General features: G+C 51.4%; 1 protein-coding gene across 1 annotated transcript; it reads right to left on the bottom strand.

Annotated features, from left to right (window-relative positions):
- Positions 1-389: 389 nt before the first annotated feature.
- On the bottom strand, positions 390-3,378 carry LOC144677179 (uncharacterized; the record flags this gene model as incomplete). The annotated part of the gene is made up of 3 exons (XM_078537369.1): positions 3,254-3,378; positions 1,698-1,820; positions 390-568 (listed from the first exon to the last, which is right to left on the bottom strand). Coding segments are annotated over exons 1-3 (395 nt in total), but the record flags the coding sequence as incomplete, so codon positions are not given.
- Between the last annotated feature and the right edge of the window lie 17,049 nt (positions 3,379-20,427).

Here is a 20,427-nt window from a genome sequence, read left to right as displayed (position 1 = left end):
CTCTCCCCCTGCCCACTTTCTCCCTCCTGGTCTTCCCCCACCATGACCCTGTGCCCTTCCACCCTGACCCTCATCCTCCCACTGACCCCGTACCCCCTCCTCCCTGACCCCAAGCCCTCTCCTCCCTAACCCCATGCCCCCTCCACCCTGACCCAGTGCCCTCCTCCTCTTCCTCCACTGACCCCGTACCCCCTCCTCCCTGACCCCATGCCCCCTCCTCCCTGGCCCCATGCCCCCTCCTCCCTGGCCCTATACCCCCTCCTCCCTGACCCCATGCCCCCTCCTCCCTGGCCCCATGCCCCCTCCTCCCTGACCCCATGCCCCCTCCTTCCTGACCCATGCCCCCTCCTCCCTGGCCCCATGACCCCTACTCCCTGACCCATGCCTACTTGCAGTGGTCCTGACAGGCCTCCTGTTGCCACGGTAACGAACTGTAAATCCAGTCCATCTTCAGACTCGCCTGTCTAGAGCCAAGGAAATACCAACTCCCAAGAGCCATGACCATGGCGATAAGGACAATGCAGCGGAGCAGCGTCCAGCGAGAGGGCCCCCTCGGGGCCTGGGCATCCTGTGAGAGGAAAAAAAGGACAATTCTGTAACCCACAAGCATCATGGGCATCCACGTGAAAGTGAAGCCTCCCACAGTCAAACGGCCAGCACGGGCCCACTGCCGGCGCTCACCTGCGGAGAACCAGGCTCTCGGGCAGAGTGGGGCGGGTCACCAGTGACTGCGGTCCCCATCGCGGGTCAGCGGGCAGTTCCACTGTGTGAGGCATCGCAGAAGAACCCGATTCCGCAACTCTCCCACTGTGCCAGGGTGACAACTGGGCAGGGGTCAGCGAGCAGGGTCCCCCTGTTAATCGTGGGCACTAAGGCCAATGGCAGAGTTAGTAGTGCAGACGGGCAACGTGGGTGAGGGGTCAGCAGGAGAAGATGTGATCTGGCACCTACCTGGTCTCACACTTCTCATCCTTTCCACAGTGTTTCTCTACTAGAGTCCCAACACTACAAATCCTACAACACTACAGTCCCCATCTACAATTCTAATGCAAACACCTCCAATCGAACAAAACTGGTTTAAAGGTAAGGACCGAGGGATGGTACAGGGTAGTGAGTGGGGTAAATACCGGCCTGTCAATGTAGGACGCCAGTGTCAAATTGATAGCAGACAGATTGAAGTAAACTCTGCAAGGAGAAATAAGTTTCAACAGTCTCTTGCACAGAGTGTAGAGGGAGCTTTACTCTGTATCTAACCCCGTGCTGTACCTGTCCTGGGAGTGTTTGATGGGGACAGTGGTAGAGGGAGCTTTACTCTGTATCTAACCCCGTGCTGTACCTGTCCTGGGAGTGTTTGATGGGGACAGTGTAGAGGGAGCTTTACTCTGTATCTAACCCCGTGCTGTACCTGTCCTGGGAGTGTTTGATGGGGACAGTGTAGAGGGAGCTTTACTCTGTATCTAACCCCGTGCTGTACCTGTCCTGGGAGTGTTTGATGGGGAAGGTGCAGAGGGAGCTTTACTCTGTATCTAACCCCGTGCTGTACCTGTCCTGGGAGTGTTTGATGGGGGCTCTGTGGGTTTGATATGGGGGGAATCTAACAACCAAATCAAACAGTGCATGAGCACAAATGATTATTTGCAAGGAGAAAACATGGGTGATTAGCCAAACTTCAAGGAGAATGAACAGGATTGGAATACCAGATTAGAGGCTCTCACGGTTGGGATCTTTTGGGCTGCACTCCTTGTAATCCTTTTCCTTGGTTCTTCCGGAATTTTCTCTCTCAGCTTCTGAAGGCTCAACATCGCTGGTCTGAGATCCGCCTGATTGCACAAAAAAAAAGAGATGGGAATAGCCATTTACCTTGTGCCGCTCGTCTACTAGAACATCCCCAAAGTGCTTCACAGGAGTGTTAATAGGGACAGGTGACCAAAAGCTGGGTCAAAATGATCAGTATTCAGGACTGACTTAAAGGGGGAGAGGGAGAGAAAAGAGGGAGAGAGAGAGGGAGGCGGAGAGGTTTAGGGAGGGAATTCCCAGATCTTAGGGGCTCCCCCAGGCAGCGAAAGGCACGGCCACCAATGGTGGAGCGATGGGAAATCGGGGGGCGGAGGGTCAGATTTGGAGGAGCACAGAGAAGTCAGAGGGTTAAGGGGCTGGAGGAGGTTATGGAGGTACAGAGGGTTGTAGGGGCTGGAGGAGGTTACAGAGATAGGGAGGGTTGTAGGGGGCTGGAGGAGGTTACAGAGATAGGGAGAGTTGTAGGGGCTGGAGGAGGTTACAGAGATAGGGAGGGTTGTAGGGGGCTGGAGGAGGTTACAGAGATAGGGAGGGTTGTAGGGGCTGGAGGAGATTACAGAGATAGGGGGGGTTGTCGGGGCTGGAGGAGGTTTCAGAGATAGGGAGGGTTGTAGGGGCTGGAGGAGGTTTCAGAGATAGGGAGGGTTGTAGGGGCTGGAGGAGGTTTCAGAGATAGGGAGGGTTGTAGGGGCTGGAGGAGGTTACAGAGATAGGGAGGGTTATAGGGGCTGGAGGAGTTTACAGAGATAGGGAGGGTTGTCAGGGCTGGAGAAGGTTACAGAGATAGGGAGCGTTGCCGGGGCTGGAGAAGGTTACAGAGATAGGGAGGGGTGTACAGGGCTGACCCATCAATAGGACTCGGAGCGAGTTTGGATATATTGGCAACAGAACTTTGGAGTGTTTAAAATTCTTTCACGGGGATGTGGGCGTCGCTGGCAAGACCAGCATTAGTTGCCCGACACTAATTGCCCCTTGAGCTGAGTGACTCGCTCGGCCAATTTCAGGGGGGGCGGTTAAGAGTCAACCCCATCGGTGTGGGGTCTGGAGTCACATGTAGGCCCAGACCGGGTAAGGAGGGCAGATTTCCTTCCCTAAAGGGGACATTAGCGAACCAGATGGGGTTTTTATAACAATCGATGATGGGTGTCATGGTCACCATCACTGAGACTAGTTTTATAGTCCACCAGCTGCCGTGTTGGGATTCGAACCCGGGTCCCCCAGAGCATTAGCCTGGGCCTCGGGATTACTAGCCCAGTGACATGACCACTGCGCCACCATCTCTCCATGTTGTCGATTCCCTGAACACGAATAAAGCAGTATTTCTCTTTAACGTCCACCCCTGTGGGAGTCCACGGTTAACAGGTCCCCCACCAGCACGGCCACTGCCCTCGAGAGTAACTGCTCACCCTCCAGCCCCGCGCCCGCCCTTCACATCCCAGGCCATTGTAATGCTAACTTTAACCACTGGAGGAGGTGTGATGCTCCTGGGCGTATCCTTGTCCTCGCTCTCTTCCTCCTCCGGCTTCTGTGGGGGTATCTCCGCTCTCATCTTCTGCAGTATAACCTGGACCGGTCTGACAGCAATCTGGGGAAACAAGACAGGCCGTGAAATCTGCCCCCACCCCGGAGGGAAATGCTCAGCAGGTCTGGGAAGCCAGGACGCGGACACAGACCTCCACCCTTCCTGGTTCTGGGCTTCCGCAGGGGGAGAGGAAACGCTGGCGTTTCTATAGCGCCTTTCACATCCTCAGGTCCTGCCAGAGCGCCTCCCCGACAGTGAAGCGCTTTCTGAAATGTGCCCCCCCCCTGCTGTGACGTAGGGGTACGCGGCAGCCAATTTGCGCACAGCAAACTCCCGCAAACAGCCATGTGATCGTCACCCAGATCATCTGGTTTTTTTTAGTGATGTTGGACGAGGGGACAAATATTGGACCCAGGACACCAGAGAAAACGCCCCCCACGCCAGCGCCCCCCTCCCCCCCACCCGGCTCTTCTTCCAATGGTGACCGTGGGGTCTTGCACGTGTATCTGAGGGGGTAGAGGGAGCCTCAGCTCAACGTCACATCTGAAGGACAGCCCCTCGGACAGTGTGCTGCTCCTTCTATACTGACCCTCCGACAGTGCAACGCTCCTTCAGTACTGACCCTCCGACAGTGCAGCACTCCCCCAGTACTGACCCTCCGACAGTGCGGCACTCCCTCAGTACTGACCCTCCGACAGTGCGGCGCTCCCTCAGCACTGACCCTCCGACAGTGCTGTGCTCCCTCAGTACTGACCCTCCGACAGTGCAGCACTCCCTCAGTACTGACCCTCCGACAGTGCGGCGCTCCCTCAGCACTGACCCTCCGACAGTGCTGTGCTCCCTCAGTACTGACCCTCTGACAGTGCAGCACTCCCTCAGTACTGACCCTCCGACAGTGCGGCGCTCCTTCAGCACTGACCCTCCGACAATGTGGCACTCTCTCAGTACTGACCCTCCGACAATGTGGCACTCTCTCAGTACTGACCCTCCAACAGTGCTGACTCCCCCCCAGTTGCGATCCTCTGACAGTGTGGCACTCCCTCAGTACTGGCACTATAAATGTCAGCCTGGATTATGCACTCAAGTCTCTGGAGTGGGAATCACGCCCATCTTGAGAGGTGAACTGTTGAGCCACAGCTGAGGGCAGAGAATCAGGGCACAGGCTCAGAGAGAGAGTTAGGATATGTGTGTGTGTGTGTGTGAGAGAGGGAGAGGCTTTGATGAGTGTGTTTCTCATGATGGCAACACGTCAGGACACCAGGAGAGGGCACCATCTGCACATCGTCGCAGGTCCTGAGCAACCGGCTATTCTCCAGTAGGTGTCGCTGCCTGCCCAGTTCAGACCAACAACAATGAAACAATGGATTAAAAACAAAAAGCTAAAAGCTACTGCGGATGCTGGAAATCCAAAACAAAAACAGAATTAAAACAAAAAGCTAAAAGCTACTGCGGATGCTGGAAATCCAAAACAAAAACAGAATTACCTGGAAAAACTCAGCAGGTCTGGGCAGCATCGGTGGAGAAGAAAAGAGTTGACGTTTCGAGTCCTCACGACCCTTCGGCAGAACTGAAGTATAGTTAGGAGAGGGGTGAAATATAAGCTGGTTTAAGGTGGGGGGGGGGGGAGAGAAGTTGGGGGTGGGGTGGTTGTGGGGACAAGCAAGCAGTGATAGGAGCAGATAATCATAAGATGTCACAGACAAAAGGATCAAAGAGGTGTTGAAGGTGGTGATATTATCTAAGAAAAGTGCTAATTAAGAATGGAAGGCAGGACACTCAAGGTACAGCTCTAGTGGGGGTGGGGTGGAAAGACTAACAAGGTATTAGTTGTAGATTTAAAAATAATGGAAATAGGTGGGAAAAGAAGAATCTATATAAATTATTGAGACGAAAAAGGGAGGGGGAAGAAACGGGTCGGGGATGGGGGGAGGGAGTTTAAGATCTGAAGTTGTTGAATTCAATATTCAGCTCGGAATGGAGATACACAGTAACAGCAGCTGAAGTCCTGACCTGAGACCTGATACAATCAGAATCAAATCACAGAGATACATCAAAGTGAGAGGGGGACAAACCTGGATACTGCCACAGAGCAGGAACAGCGACGGGGAACGAGGGAAATAGAAAAACATTCCCAACAACAACGTGCATTAATGTAGCACCTTTATCTAATGCAACATCTTCACGGGAGCAATTATCAAACATAAGGTGTCAGGGACAGGTGACCAAAAGATCAGTCAAAGAGGTCAGTTTTAAGGAGCGTCTGAAAGGAGAGAGAGAGAGAGAGAGAGAGAGAGAGAGATGGAAAGGTTTAGGGAGGGAATTCCAGAGCTTAGGTGCCCCCCAGGCAGCTGAAGGCACGGCCGCCAATGGTGGAGAGATGGGAAATCGGGTGATGCTCAAGATGCCGGAATTCGAGGAGTGGAGAGATCTCGGAGGGTTGTAGGGGCTGGAGATGGTTACAGAGATAGGGAGGGTTGTAGGGTCTACAGAGGAGGTTACAGAGATAGGGAGGGTTGTAGGGGCTGGAGGAGGTTACAGAGATAGGGAGGGTTGTAGGGGCTGGAGGAGGTTACAGAGATAGGGAGGGTTGTAGGGGCTGGAGGAGGTTACAGGGATAGGGAGGGTTGTAGGGGCTGGAGGAGGTTACAGAGATAGGGAGGGTTGTAGGGGCTGGAGGAGGTTACAGAGAGAGGGAGGTTTGTTGGGGCTGGAGGAGGTTACACAGATAGGGAGGGTTGTAGGGTTTGGAGGAGGTTACAGCGATAGGTAGGGTTGTAGGTTTTGGAGGAGGTTACAGAGATAGGGAATGTTGTAGGGGCTGGAGGAGGTTACACAGATAGGGAGGGTTGTAGGGGCTGGAGGAGGTTACCGAGAGAGGGAGGGTTGTAGTGGCTGGAGGAGGTTACAGAGAGAGGGAGGGTTGTAGGGGCTGGAGGATGTTACAGAGATAGGGAGGGTTGTAGGGGCTGGAGGAGGTTACCGAGAGAGGGAGGGTTGTAGTGGCTGGAGGAGGTTACAGAGAGAGGGAGGGTTGTAGGGGCTGGAGGATGTTACAGAGATAGGGAGGGTTGTAGGGGCTGGAGGAGATTACCGAGAGAGGGAGGGTTGTAGTGGCTGGAGGAGGTTACAGAGAGAGGGAGGGTTGTAGGGGCTGGAGGATGTTACAGAGATAGGGAGGGTTGTAGGGGCTGGAGGAGGTTTCAGAGATAGGGAGGGTTGTAGGGGCTAGAGGAGGTTACAGAGATAGGGAGTGTTGTAGGTTTTGGAGGAGGTTACAGAGATAGGGAGTGTTGTAGGGGCTGGAGGAGGTTACAGAGATAGGGAGGGTTGTAGGGGCTGGAGAAGGTTACAGAGATAGGGATGGTTATAGGGGCTGGAGGAGGTTACAGGGATAGGGAGGGTTGTAGGGGCTGGAGGAGGTTACAGAGATAGGGAGGGTTGTAGGGGCTGGAGGAGGTTACAGAGAGAGGGAGGTTTGTTGGGGCTGGAGGAGGTTACACAGATAGGGAGGGTTGTAGGGTTTGGAGGAGGTTACAGCGATAGGTAGGGTTGTAGGTTTTGGAGGAGGTTACAGAGATAGGGAATGTTGTAGGGGCTGGAGGAGGTTACACAGATAGGGAGGGTTGTAGGGGCTGGAGGAGGTTACCGAGAGAGGGAGGGTTGTAGTGGCTGGAGGAGGTTACAGAGAGAGGGAGGGTTGTAGGGGCTGGAGGATGTTACAGAGATAGGGAGGGTTGTAGGGGCTGGAGGAGGTTACCGAGAGAGGGAGGGTTGTAGTGGCTGGAGGAGGTTACAGAGAGAGGGAGGGTTGTAGGGGCTGGAGGATGTTACAGAGATAGGGAGGGTTGTAGGGGCTGGAGGAGATTACCGAGAGAGGGAGGGTTGTAGTGGCTGGAGGAGGTTACAGAGAGAGGGAGGGTTGTAGGGGCTGGAGGATGTTACAGAGATAGGGAGGGTTGTAGGGGCTGGAGGAGGTTTCAGAGATAGGGAGGGTTGTAGGGGCTAGAGGAGGTTACAGAGATAGGGAGGGTTGTAGGTTTTGGAGGAGGTTACAGAGATAGGGAGTGTTGTAGGGGCTGGAGGAGGTTACAGAGATAGGGAGGGTTGTAGGGGCTGGAGAAGGTTACAGAGATAGGGATGGTTATAGGGGCTGGAGGAGGTTTCAGAGATAGGGAGGGTTGTAGGGGCTGGAGGAGGTTAAAGAGATAGGGAGTGTTGTAGGTTTTGGAGGAGGTTACAGGGATAGGGAGTGTTGTAGGGGCTGGAGGATGTTACAGAGATAGGGAGGGTTGTAGGGGCTGGAGGAGGTTACCAAGAGAGGGAGGGTTGTAGTGGCTGGAGGAGGTTACAGAGAGAGGGAGGGTTGTAGGGGCTGGAGGATGTTACAGAGATAGGGAGGGTTGTAGGGGCTGGAGGAGGTTACCGAGAGAGGGAGGGTTGTAGTGGCTGGAGGAGGTTACAGAGAGAGGGAGGGTTGTAGGGGCTGGAGGATGTTACAGAGATAGGGAGGGTTGTAGGGGCTGGAGGAGGTTTCAGAGATAGGGAGGGTTGTAGGGACTGGAGGAGGTTATAGAGATAGGGAGTGTTGTAGGTTTTGGAGGAGGTTACAGAGATAGGGAGTGTTGTAGGGGCTGGAGGAGGTTACAGAGATAGGGAGGGCTGTAGGGGCTGGAGGAGGTTACAGAGATCGGGATGGTTATAGGGGCTGGAGGAGGTTTCAGAGATAGGGAGGGTTGTAGGGTCTGGAGGAGGTTACAGAGATAGGGAGTGTTGTAGGTTTTGGAGGAGGTTACAGAGATAGGGAGTGTTGTAGGGGCTGGAGGAGGTTACAGAGATAGGGAGGGTTGTAGGGGCTGGAGGAGGTTACAGAGAGAGGGAGGTTTGTTGAGGCTGGAGGAGGTTACAGAGATAGGGAGGGTTGTAGGGGCTGGAGGAGGTTACAGAGATAGGTAGGGTTGTAGGTTTTGGAGGAGGTTACCGAGAGAGGGAGGGTTGTAGTGGCTGGATGAGGTTACAGAGAGAGGGAGGGTTGTAGGGGCTGGAGGAGGTTACAGAGATAGGGAGGGTTGTAGGGGCTGGAGGACGTTACAGAGATAGGGAGGGTTATAGGGCTGGAGGAGGTTTCAGAGATAGGGAGGGTTGTAGGGGCTGGAGGAGGTTACAGAGATAGGGAGGGTTGTAGGGTCTGGAGGAGGTTACAGAGATAGGGAGGGTTGTAGGGGCTGGAGGAGGTTACAGAGATAGGGAGGGTTATAGGGGCTGGAGGAGGTTTCGGAGATAGGGAGGGTTGTAGTGGCTGAAGGAGGTTACAGAGATAGGGAGGGTTGTAGGGGCTGGACGAGGTTACAGAGATAGGGAGGGTTGTAGGGGCTGGAGGAGGTTACAGAGAGAGGGAGGGTTGTAGGGGCTGAAAGAGGTTACAGAGATAGGGAGGGTTTTACGGTTTGGAGGAGGTTACAGCGATAGGGAGGGTTGTAGGGTTTGGAGGAGATTACCGAGAGAGGGAGGGTTGTAGTGGCTGGAGGAGGTTACAGAGATAGGGAGGGGTATAGTGGCTGGAGGAGGTTACAGAGAGAGGGAGGGCTGTAGTGGCTGGAGGAGGTTACAGAGATAGGGAGGGTTGTGGAGGCTGGAGGAGGTTACAGAGATAGGGAGGGTTGTAGGGGTTGGAGGAGGTTACAGAGATAGGGAGAGTTGTAGGGTCTGGAGGAGGTTACAGAGATAGGGAGGGTTGTAGGGTCTGGAGGAGGTTACAGAGGAAGGGAGGGCTGTAGGGGCTGGAGGAGGTTACAGAGAAAGGGAGGGTTGTAGGGTTTGGAGGAGGTTACCAAGAGAGGGAGGGTTGTAGGGACTGGAGGACGTTACAGAGATAGGGAGGGTTAATGCTAATGTCACCGGAGGGATAATGCAGATACCCAGGCTAATGCTCTAGGAACACGGGTTCAAATCCCACCATGGCAGCTGGTGGAATTTACATTTAATTAATAAATCTGTAATATAAGCTTGTCACGGTGACCATGAAACTATCATCAATTACTGTAAAAACCCATCTGGTTCACTAATGTCCCCTTTAGGGAAGGAAATCTGCCGTCCTTAACCGGTCTGGTCTACATGTGACTCCAGACCCACAGCAAATGTGGTTGACCCTTAACGGCCCCCTGAAATGGCCGAACGAGACACTCAGTTTAAGGGGAAATTAGGGGCGGGTAACAAGTGCTGGCCTTGCCAGCGACACTCACATCCCAGGAAAGAAAGAAGAAGATTTCCAATATTCTCATTCAGCTGTTGGGAATTCACCATCCGGGGAGTTTGTGTTTAGCCATTTTCCGTTTCCACATGCAGCATTTTCCATGTGTCTGCGTTTTATCTGGCACAGTTCAGTCTGCTCAGGTAGGCCTCGGGCACGCCACTGAGCCTACTCAGGTAGGCCACTGAGCCTACTCAGGTAGTCCTCAAGCAGGCCACTGAGCCTACTCAGGTAGGCCTTGGGTAGGCCACTGAGCCTACTCAGGTAGGCCTCGGGCAGGCCACTGAGCCTACTCAGGTAGGCCTCGGGTAGGCCACTGAGCCTACTCAGGTAGGCCTCGGGCAGGCCACTGAGCCTACTCAGGTAGACCTCGGACAGGCCACTGAGCCTACTCAGGTAGGCCTCGGGCAGGCCACTGAGCCTACTCAGGTAGGCCTCGGGTAGGCCACTGAGCTTACTCAGGTAGGCCTCAGGTAGGCCACTGAACCTACTCAGGTAGTCCACTCAGCCCACTCACAGTGAACGGATGATTGCCTGAAACCTTAATCCAGCTTCTCTCCATCCAAGCTGGCTCTGCATTTTTGCCATGGGTTGTTTTTCAACTCACTCGCCTCACAGTGGTTGTAGTGAAAAAGGACCAACAGACAAACGTCACTGTTTAGGGAAACAAACCTTCAGAGAAAAACTTCCATGCATGGGCTTAAGTGGGAACATCTCCGTTGGTACAAAGGAGCAGTGAAAGGCACAGACGTATCGCATCTGCACCTCCAACCTGTGCTTCTCAACAAAGCGGGGAAACAGCTTCCCTCTGCCCCCATCCCGCCAATTGTTTACCTCGAACGGCTCCTCCCACCCTTGCAAGCTGAGAAATTCTCCCATCTTATCTCCAGCAACGGACAATACATCCTCTGTAATTTCAAGGTCTTATCACACTTCTCTCTTTATTTAAAAAAAAAAGAATCTGCATTTTGATAGCGCCTTTCACAACCTCAGGCCATCCCAAAGCCACTTAACAGCCAATGGAGTACCTCTAACGTCTAGTCACTGCTGCGATGTAGGGAATGCACTGTGTGCACAGCAAGCTCCCATAAACAGCGCCAGTGCGATATGCTAGGTACGTAGGCCATATGTCCCAAAGACTGACCAAGATCGTATCAAAGAGCATGTCCCAGCCGCTGTTTACAATGGGCAGGGTACAGACCATATCCTAACCACCCTGCCCGTGCTTGCAAAACTCAAAACAGAGTGTCCAACTTTAGATGTGATTCTGCGATATGACAACATTTGCTAAATAATCCTCAGTGTGCTAAGAATTACGCTGACAACCAACTTAAGACTGTCAGTTGGGTTCGCAGTGTGGCACATTTGCGTGTACTGGAAGCTACATATATTAGTACACGGGGCCCTGTCCTTTGCAGACAGAAAGAACATGTACACACATTGCGCCTGTTTCAGCTAAACTAAATAAGTGACAGCCATTCGCTGGTTCATTCCTCAGGGCAATGCCTTGAACAATCAGGGTCAAACTGCCTGGTTTAAAACTGAAACAATGCGTGGCAGTTAACTGTCAATCACCATCACTGGCGCATCCTCCATGGCAATGTAACTTGCCAACCAATCAGCACTCTCTTCACATACAGTATAAATTGTTGTTTTGCCCTTAATTTGGTATTCTTGCTAAGTGTCCTGATGAGTGCAAAATGGAAAGCTTCGACATTGCTCTTTTTTTTAGCCATAAACAATGATTTGATATAAATGATCTGTCCTAGTGATGTTAGTTAGAAAGAAAAAAAAAGACCAGAAAGGCGTTTTGTAAATTAATGACAAAAGCAAAATGTTGGGGATGCTGGAAATCTGAAATAAAAAGGCAGGAAACCTCAGCAGGTCTGGCAGCATCTGTGAGGGGAGAGAGAGTGGTGGAGAAAGAGAGAGAGCGAGAGATAGAGAGAGAGAGAGCGAGAGAGAGAGAGAGAGCAAGAGAGAGAGAGAGAGAGAGCGAGAGAGCGAGAGATAGAGAGAGAGAGCGAGAGAGAGAGCGAGAGAGGGAGAGAGAGAGTGAGAGAGAGAGCAAGAGAGAGAGCGAGAGATAGAGAGCAAGAGAGAGCGAGAGAGAAAGTGAGAGAGAGAGAGCGAGAGAGAGAGAGAGAGCGAGAGATAGAGCAAGAGAGAGAGAGTGAGAGAGAGAGAGAGAGAGAGAGCGAGAGATAGAGAGAGCAAGAGAGAGAGAGAGAGAAAGAGAGAGAGCGAGAGAGAGAGAGAGAGAGCAAGAGATAGAGAGAGAGCAAGAGAGAGAGAGAGCGAGAGAGAGAGAGAGAGAGCAAGAGATAGAGAGAGCAAGAGAGAGAGCGAGAGAGAGAGCGAGAGAGAGAGCGAGAGATAGAGAGAGAGAGCGCAAGAGAGAGAGAGCGAGAGAGAGAGAGAGAGAGTGAGAGAGAGAGCGAGAGAGAGCAAGAGAGAGAGAGAGAGCGAGACAGGGTTAATGTTTCAGGTCGATGACTGTTCATCGGAACTGGAAAAAGTTTGAGATGTGACAAGAGATGATGGTGCAAGGCAGAAGGAGCTGGCAATGGGACGAGTGAAGGAGCAAAAGGTAGGTGTAGAAGAGGTGTGAATGGCGACAGCAGAATCGTCACCAACACCAGCTCTCTGGAAAAAAAATGGGACCAGAGGTCGTGGCCGGAAAGTGTTGAACTCGAATGTTGAGTCTGGAAAGCTGTAAAATCTCTAGCCGAAAGATGAAGATGTTCCGGTGAGCTGCGTTGGAACAGCGCAGCAGACCGAGGACGGCGAGGTCAGACTGGGAGTGGGGGCGGAGAACAGAAATAAATGACGGAGGACCGGGAGCTCAGGGTAATGCTTGCGGAGTGAGCAGGGGTAAGGTAGTCACCCAGTCTGCCTATGGTCACCCCAGCGTAGAGGAGGCTGCATTGTGAGCGGCAAATGCAGTGCACTAAACGGGAAGGAGTGCGAATGAATCGCTGCATCGCCTGAAAGGAGCGTTTGGGGCCTTGGACGGTGAGTGGGGGTGGAGGTAAAGGGGCAGGTGACCCCCCCTTGTCTGCATGGGAAGGTGCCGTGGGAACAGGGGTGGGGGTGGCTGAGGAGTGGACCCGAGTGTCCCGGAGGGAATGGACCCTTCGGAATCCTGACGAGATGGTGGGGGGTTGGTTGGGGGGGGGGGGGGGGGGGGCGGGTAGTGGGAGGGGAGATGTGTTCGGTGGGGCATCTTGCCGGAAATGGTGGAAATGCGGAAAAATGATCGGTTGAATCTAGAGGAGGGCGGGGTCCAAGGTGAGGACAAAGGGGGAACCCCCATCGCGGTTCCGGGAGGGAGGGGAAGGGGGGTGAGAGCAGGGGTGCGGGAAATGGGTCAAATACAGCCAGCCACGGCGGGGGTGGGGGGGAGGGGGGAATCCTCAGTTGAGGAATAAGGAAGAGATGTTGGAAGACCCGGGTGGGGCATAACAGCATCAGAACATGATGTGACAGCGGCGGAGGAACTGAGAAGGTGGAATGGAGTCTTCCAGGGGAAGCAGAATGTGAGGAGGTGTCGTCACTGCGGGAGTCCGTGGTTTATAGTGAATATCAGCTGATAACCTAACCCCACAGAAATAGAGGCAGGGGAGTCAGGGAAGGGACCAGGTGTCTGGGCCAGGACCAGGTGAGACTGGGAGAACCGGAAATTGGAATCAAAGTTGACGGAACTCTCCAAAGTAGAACGAGAACAGGGCATGGCACCGATACAGTCACCAGTATACTGGATAAAGACAGGGATCGGGGTGGGGGGTGTGGGTGGGTGGGTCCAGGGCAGGATCGGAACAAGGGAAGTTCCCACCATACCCCACAAAAAAAAAGGCAGGCATGGCTGGGGCGTGTACAGGTTCCCGTCAGTAACACCTCCTGTTTGGAGCAAGTGAGCGGAGTTACCGAACAACTTCAAAGTTGTTCAGCGTGAGAGGAGGTTCAGCCAGGCGGAGGGGGGGAGGTGGGTGACGGAACGAGGGACTGAAATCTGAAATTATTCCCCGGTCGCCTCCCCTCCTCCCCCCACGCCCATCCCGGCGCCCTTTCTGCAGTTGAGGGGCGTGACCTGGGAAAAAATATTTCTGTTGCCAATTTCCGCAAATGCATTGTTTTATTCATAAGTATTTCACTCCTCCCGAGAGACAGGAACAGCTCCTGTTAATTGTCTGATGAATTATTGTATTTATTCGTTCACAGGATGTGGGCGTCGCTGGCTGGGCCCAGCATTTATTGCCCATCCCTAATTGCCCCCTTGAGAAGGTGGGGGTGAGCCGCCTTCTTGAGCCGCTGCAGTCCCTGTGGTGTAGGTACACCCACGGTGCTGTTAGGGAGGGAGTTCCAGGATTTTGACCCAGCGACAGTGAAGGAACGGCCGATATATTTCCAAGTCAGGACGGTGAGTGACTTGGAGGGGAACTTGCAGGCGGTGGTGTTCCCATGTGTCTGCTGCCCTTGTCCTTCTAGGTGGTAGTGGTCATGGGTTTGGAAGGTGCTGTCTAAGGAGCCTGGGTGAGTTGCTGCAGTGCATCTTGTAGATGGTACACACACTGCTGCTACTGTGCGTCGGTGGTGGAGGGAGTGAATGTTTGTGGATGGGGTGCCAATCAAGCGGGGCTGCTTTGTCCTGGATGATGCTGAGCTTCTTGAGTGTTGTTGGAGCTGCACTCATCCAGGCAAGTGGGGAGTATTCCATCACACTCCTGACTTGTGCCTTGTAGATGGTGGACAGGCTTTGGGGAGTCAGGAGGTGAGTTACTCGCAGCAGGATTCCCAGCCTCTGACCTGCTCTTGTAGCCATAGTATTTATATGGCTGGTCCAGTTCAGTTTCTGGTCAATGCTAACCCCCAGGATGTTGATAGTGGGGGATTCAGTGATGGTAATGCCATTGAATGTCATGGGGTGATGGTTAGATTCTCTCTTATTGGAGATGGTCATCACCTGGCACTTGTGTGGTGCGAATGTTACTTGCCACTTGTCAGCCCAAGCCTGGATATTGTCCAGGTCTTGCTGCATTTTGACATGGACTGCTTCAGTATCTGAGGAGTCGCAATTGGTGCTGAACATTGTGCAATCGGCAGTGAACATCCCCACTTCTGACCTTATGATGGAAGGAAGGTCATTGATGAAGCAGCTGAAGATGGTTGGGCCGAGGACACTACCCTGAGGAACTCCTGCAGTGATGTCCTGGAGCTGAGATGATTGACCTCCAACAACCACAACCAACTTCCTTTGTGCTAAGTATGAATCCAACCAGTGGAGAGTTTTCCTCCTGATTCCCATTGACTCCAGTTTTGCTAGGGCTCCTTGATGCCACACTCGGTCAAATGTGGCCTTGATGTCAAGGGTAGTCACTCTCACCTCACCTCAGGAGTTCAGCTCTTTTGTCCATGTTTGAACCAATGAGGTCAGGAGCTGGGTGACCCTGGCGGAACCCAAACTGGGCATCAGTGAGTAGGTTATTGCTAAGCAAGTGCCACTTGATAGCACTGTTGATGATCCCTTCCATTACTTTACTGATGACAGAGAGCAGACTGATGGTAATTGGCCATGTTGGATTTGTCCTGCTTTTGAGTACAGGACATAGCTGGGCAATTTTCCATATTACTCAGTAGATTCCAGTGTTGTAGCTGTACTGGAACAGCTTGGCTAGGGGCGCGGCAAGTTCTGGAGCACAAGTCTTCAGTATTATTGCCGGAATATTGTCAGGACCCATAGCCTTTGCAGTATCCAGTGTCTTCAGCTGTTCCTTGATATCACGTGGAGTGAATCGAATTGGCTGGAGACTGGCATCTGTGATGCTGGGGACCTCCAGAGGAGGCCGAGATGGATCATCCACTCAGCACTTCTGGCTGAAGATTGTAGCAAATGCTTCAGCCTTATCTTTTACACTGATGTACTGGGCTCCTCCATCATTGAGGATGGGGATATTTGTGGAGCCTCCTCCTCCAGTGAGTTGTTTAATTGTCCACCACCATTCATGACTGGATGTGGCAGGACTGCAGAGCTTAGATCTGATCCATTGGTTGTGGAATCACTTAGCTCTGCCTATCACTTGCTGCTCATGCTGTTTGACACGCAAGTAGTCCTGTGTTACTCCTGCACTGTTCATTGAACCAGGGTTGATCCCCTGGCTTGATGGTAATGGTAGAGTGGGGGATATGCCAGGCCATGAGGTTACAGATTGTGTTTTGAGTACAATTCTGCTGCTGCTGATGGCCCACAGCGCCTCATGGATGTCCAGTCTTGAGTTGCTAGATCTGTTCGAAATCTATCCAACTTAGCACGGTGGTAGTGCCACACATCATGTTTGGAGAGTATCTTCAATGTGAAGACGGGACTTCGTCTCCACAGTGACTGTGTGGTGGTCACTCCTACCGATACTGTCATGGACAGTTGCATCTGCGGCAGACAGGTTGGTGAGCATGAGGTCAAGTATGTTTTTCCCTCTTGTTTGTTCCCTCACCATCTCCACAGACCCAGTCTAGCAGCTATGTCCTTTAGGACTCAGCCAGCTCGGTCAGTAGTGGTGCTACCGAGCCACTCTTGGTGATGGACATTGAAGTCCCCCACCCAGAGTACATTCTGCGCCCTTGCCACCCTCAGTGCTTCCTCTAAGTGGTGTTCAACATGGGGGAGCACTGATTCATCAGCTGAGGGAGGGTGGTACGTGGTAATCAGCAGGAGGTTTCCTTGTCCATGTTTGACCTGATGCCATGAGACTTCACGGAGTCAATGTTGAGGATTCCCAGGGCAACTCCCTCCCGACTGTATACCGCTGTGCTGCCATCTCTACTGGGACTGTCCTGCCGATGGGACAGGACATACCCAGGGATGGTGATGGTGGTGTCTGGGACATTATCTGTAAGATATATGATTCCGTGAGGATGACTATGTCAGGCTGTTGCTTGACTAGTCTGTGAGACAGCTCTCCCAATTTTGGCACTAGCCTCCAGATGTTAGTGAGGAGGAGTTTGCAGGGTCGATGGGGCTGAGTTTGCCATTGTCGTTTCTGGTGCCTAGGTCGATGCCGGGAGGTCGGTCCGGTTTCATTCCTTTTAGGCTTTTTAGTCGTTTGATACAACTGAGTGGCCTTGCTAGGCCATTACAAAGGCGGTTAAGAGTCAACCACATTGCTGTGGGTCTGGAGTCACATGTAGGCCCAGACCGGGTAAGATTTCCTTCCCGAAAGGACGTCAGTGAATCAGGGGCCTTGGCCGCTGCTCTTGATTGGTCGGCCTCAGTATCGGTGACCGTGTCGCTATCGTCGATTGTTGTAAAAACCCATCTGGGTCTCTTACATTACTAGTTCGGCTGACAATATCACCACACCACTGCCTCCCCCTAGGTGTATGTTTCTCCCCCTGCAAGACGCCATTTTGTAAAGGGTTAAATGGACTGAGGCGGGCTGCAGACGTAATTAACTCTCCCCCTTTCTCATCCTCCTGCACTCACCTCCTCCTCCTCCTCCTCCTCCTTCTTCTCCTCTTCCTTTATCCTCCTTCCCCTGCTGCTCTTCAGAGCGCTGGAGCTCCCTCGGATGGGGTTCCTGGGAGTCAGGAGGAGCAACCCCTTGGACTGGGGCTCTGGTTTCACGTCCTCTTCATGGTCGGTGTCGTCCTGTGTGCCCCCCAAAAGCAGAAAATTAAGAGCAATTTTAAGAAATAAATCCACGACATAGGCAAACATTTGCTCATTTTTAAATGCAACATTTTAATACAAGTTCGATTCTGTCATAGTCTTGTCTTTTTTGCAAAAGGGGCAAAAATTTTAACACTTTTTTGCAAAAGGGGTAAAAGATTTAATTCTTTTTTTTTGCCAAAGAGATAAACATTTAAATTCACTTAATTTGCAAAAGGGGTAAAAAATTTAAATGCACATTTTTGGCCAAAGAGATAAACATTTAAATTCACTTAATTTGCAAAAGGGGTAAACATTTAAATTCATTTTTGTGCACAAGGGGTAAACACTTTAATTCGCTTTTCCTGCAAAAGTCATAAAAATTTTAACTCACTTTTTTCCCAAAAGGGGTAAAAATTTTAAATTCACTTTTTTTTTGCAAAAAGGGTAAAATTTTAAATTCATTTTATTTGCAAAAGGGATAAACATTTAAATTCACTTCTTTTTAGCAAAAGGGGTAAAATTTTAAATTCACTTTTTTTTACAAAAGTTGTAAAATTTTAAATTCACTTTTTTTTACAAAAGTTGTAAAATTTTAAATTCACTTTTTTTTACAAAAGTTGTAAAATTTTAAATTCACTTTTTTTTACAAAAGTTGTAAAAGTTTAAATTCACTTAATTTGCAAAAGGGGTAAAATTTTAAATTCACTTTTTTTTAGCCAAAGGGGGTAAAACCTTTGGTTCACTTTTCTTTGCAAAAGGGGTTAATCCAATTAATTCACCTTTTTAATTCTTGTTTTTTTATATATATATATACATATATTTTTCGTCTTGGCGCCAAAAGTGATTAGAAGGTTATTTGTGAAATTCTGAGCCACTTCCGGGATCCCTGGGTGGAAGGAGTTTAACATATTTTACCCCTTAGCTGATGTACTGTTCAACAGCAGCAATGTTAATTCACACAGTTGTGTGTGTTTGTGTGTGTGTGCAGGGGGCATTTCCCAGTGGTGCAGGGTTACTGTGCAACTAATGTTACAAAGCACTTTGGAAAATGTATTCTAAAAGGTAATGGAAATTGAACACAGTCAAAATGTTGCACTGAAAGATCGGGGTGCCGCTGCTCAATTGGGACAGTCAAAGGGGTGTTGAAGTGAGGCACTCTTAGTGGGACAAGGACAAGCAATTAAAATGAATAGCTGGTTTGTGGGAAGAGGTTTGTCCTGTACATTTCAATCCTGATTTTGAAAGCACACGAAGGTGGCATTGGCTGGAAGGGCGAGGGGAGGAGGAGGAGGAGGGGGATATCAGTGAATATTGTTCCACTCGCTCTCTGTGAATGAGAGGGTCCAGGCAGAAGTGGGGTGGTCTGCAGGTGGAGTGTGTAAAGGGAGCTGGGTGACAGCCACCAGCTCAGGGCGAGCAAAGCTCTTGCCCTGCCTCGGTTGGGCAAGGGAGGCACAGTTTAGGAATAGCGCACACGCTATATCGCATTCAGCATCCGCTCCAGTTCAAACCCAAGATTAAAAAGCCAAAGCCCGAGGCTTTACAGAGCAAAAGTAACCCCCCCATACCTGATCCTTGATACGTTTCGACCTCCTGCGAGGCTCCAGGCTCTTCCTCGGCATCGTTTAAGGCAAAAGGTCCCAAGTCTTGGTCAAAACTACAGCAAAGAAAGGAGTGCAACTTAATTTTAAAAAGTTGCAACTTTGTTTAAAAGAAGTATATCAACTTTTAGGACAAGCAAATTACTCTGGAAATTCTGCAGCTAATTGTTTTTTTGTATATATATTTGTTAATTGCAAGCAAGGGAGGGAGAAGCCCCTTGGAATAAGAAACTTCCAGTAAAATGTCAACCAACTGTGCTGCCCAAGTTTCGAATTCAAACAGTTGTCAGTTAAAGCGGGGTTATTTTCCTGGCCTGTTGTGTTGTGCTGAGAGTACCTCAGGCTGCCCTCCAGTGGAGATGTGGAAGCTGCACAAACCAGTCTCAAGCTTCACATCTGCCGAGTTGTCCCAAGGTTTATCCAGATGACCCCACCCCTCTCCCCCCTCTGTCCCCTTGCAGGTTCCAACAGCACTGACCGAACCCCCTCCACACCCACCCCCTGATGTGCTGTACCTGTCCTGGGAGTGTTTGATGGGGACGGTGTAGTGGGAGCTTTACTCTGTATCTAACCCCGTGCTGTACCTGTCCTGGGAGTGTTTGATGGGGACAGTGTAGAGGGAGCTTTACTCTGTATCTAACCCTGTGCTGTAGCTGCCCTGGGAGTGTTTGATGGGGACAGTGTAGAGGGAGCTTTACTCTGTATCTAACCCCGTGCTGTACCTGTCCTGGGAGTGTTTGATGGGGACGGTGTAGAGGGAGCTTTACTCTGTATCTAACCCCGTGCTGTACCCGTCCTGGGAGTTTTGATGGGGACAGTGTAGAGGGAGCTTTACTCTGTATTTAACCCCGTGCTGTACCTGTCCTGGGAGTGTTTGATGGGGACAGTGTAGAGGGAGCTTTACTCTGTATCTAACCCCCGTGCTGTACCTGTCCTGGGAGTGTTTGATGGGGACAGTGTAGAGGGAGCTTTACTCTGTATCTAACCCCGTGCTGTACCTGTCCTGGGAGTGTTTGATGGGGACAGTGTAGAGGGAGCTTTACTCTGTAGCTAACCCCGTGCTGTACCTGTCAGTGAATGTTCCCTTTCACCCCAACACTCTAAAACAGAACCCGACCACACTTTGCCTTGTCTTGAATCTTCACTTATTCTGCTGAATTCAGAGGTGAGGGTGTACCAGGCTCAACTCTGCCCCCAGCAGGTTTCCAGCATCAGGTGAACTGTCCCCCAGTGTTTAATGGGTCATGGACAGACAATATAAAATTAGGGGTGAAATATTGAAGGGGCGCAGGAGCAGAAAGACCTGGGTGTCTATGTGCATAGATCATTGAAGGTGGCAGGACAGGTGGAGAGAGCAGTTAATAAAGCATATAGTATCCTGGGCTTTATTAATAGGGGCATGGAGTACAAGAGCAGGGAGGTTATGCTGAAATTATATAAGACACTCGTTCGACCTCAGCTGGAATATTGCGTACAGTTCTGGGCACCACATTATAGAAAGGATGTGAACACATTGGAGGGAGTGCAGAAGAGGTTCACAAGAATGGTTCCAGGGATGAGAAACTTCAGCTATGAGGATAGATTGGCGAGGTTGGGACTGTTCCCCTTGGAGAGA

The sequence above is a fragment of the Cetorhinus maximus genome, unplaced genomic scaffold (assembly GCF_964194155.1).
Source record: "Cetorhinus maximus unplaced genomic scaffold, sCetMax3.hap1.1 HAP1_SCAFFOLD_2279, whole genome shotgun sequence".
NCBI lineage: Eukaryota > Metazoa > Chordata > Chondrichthyes > Lamniformes > Cetorhinidae > Cetorhinus > Cetorhinus maximus.
Note: the sequence above shows the minus strand (reverse complement) of the source record. Positions and strands in the feature narration are given on the sequence as shown.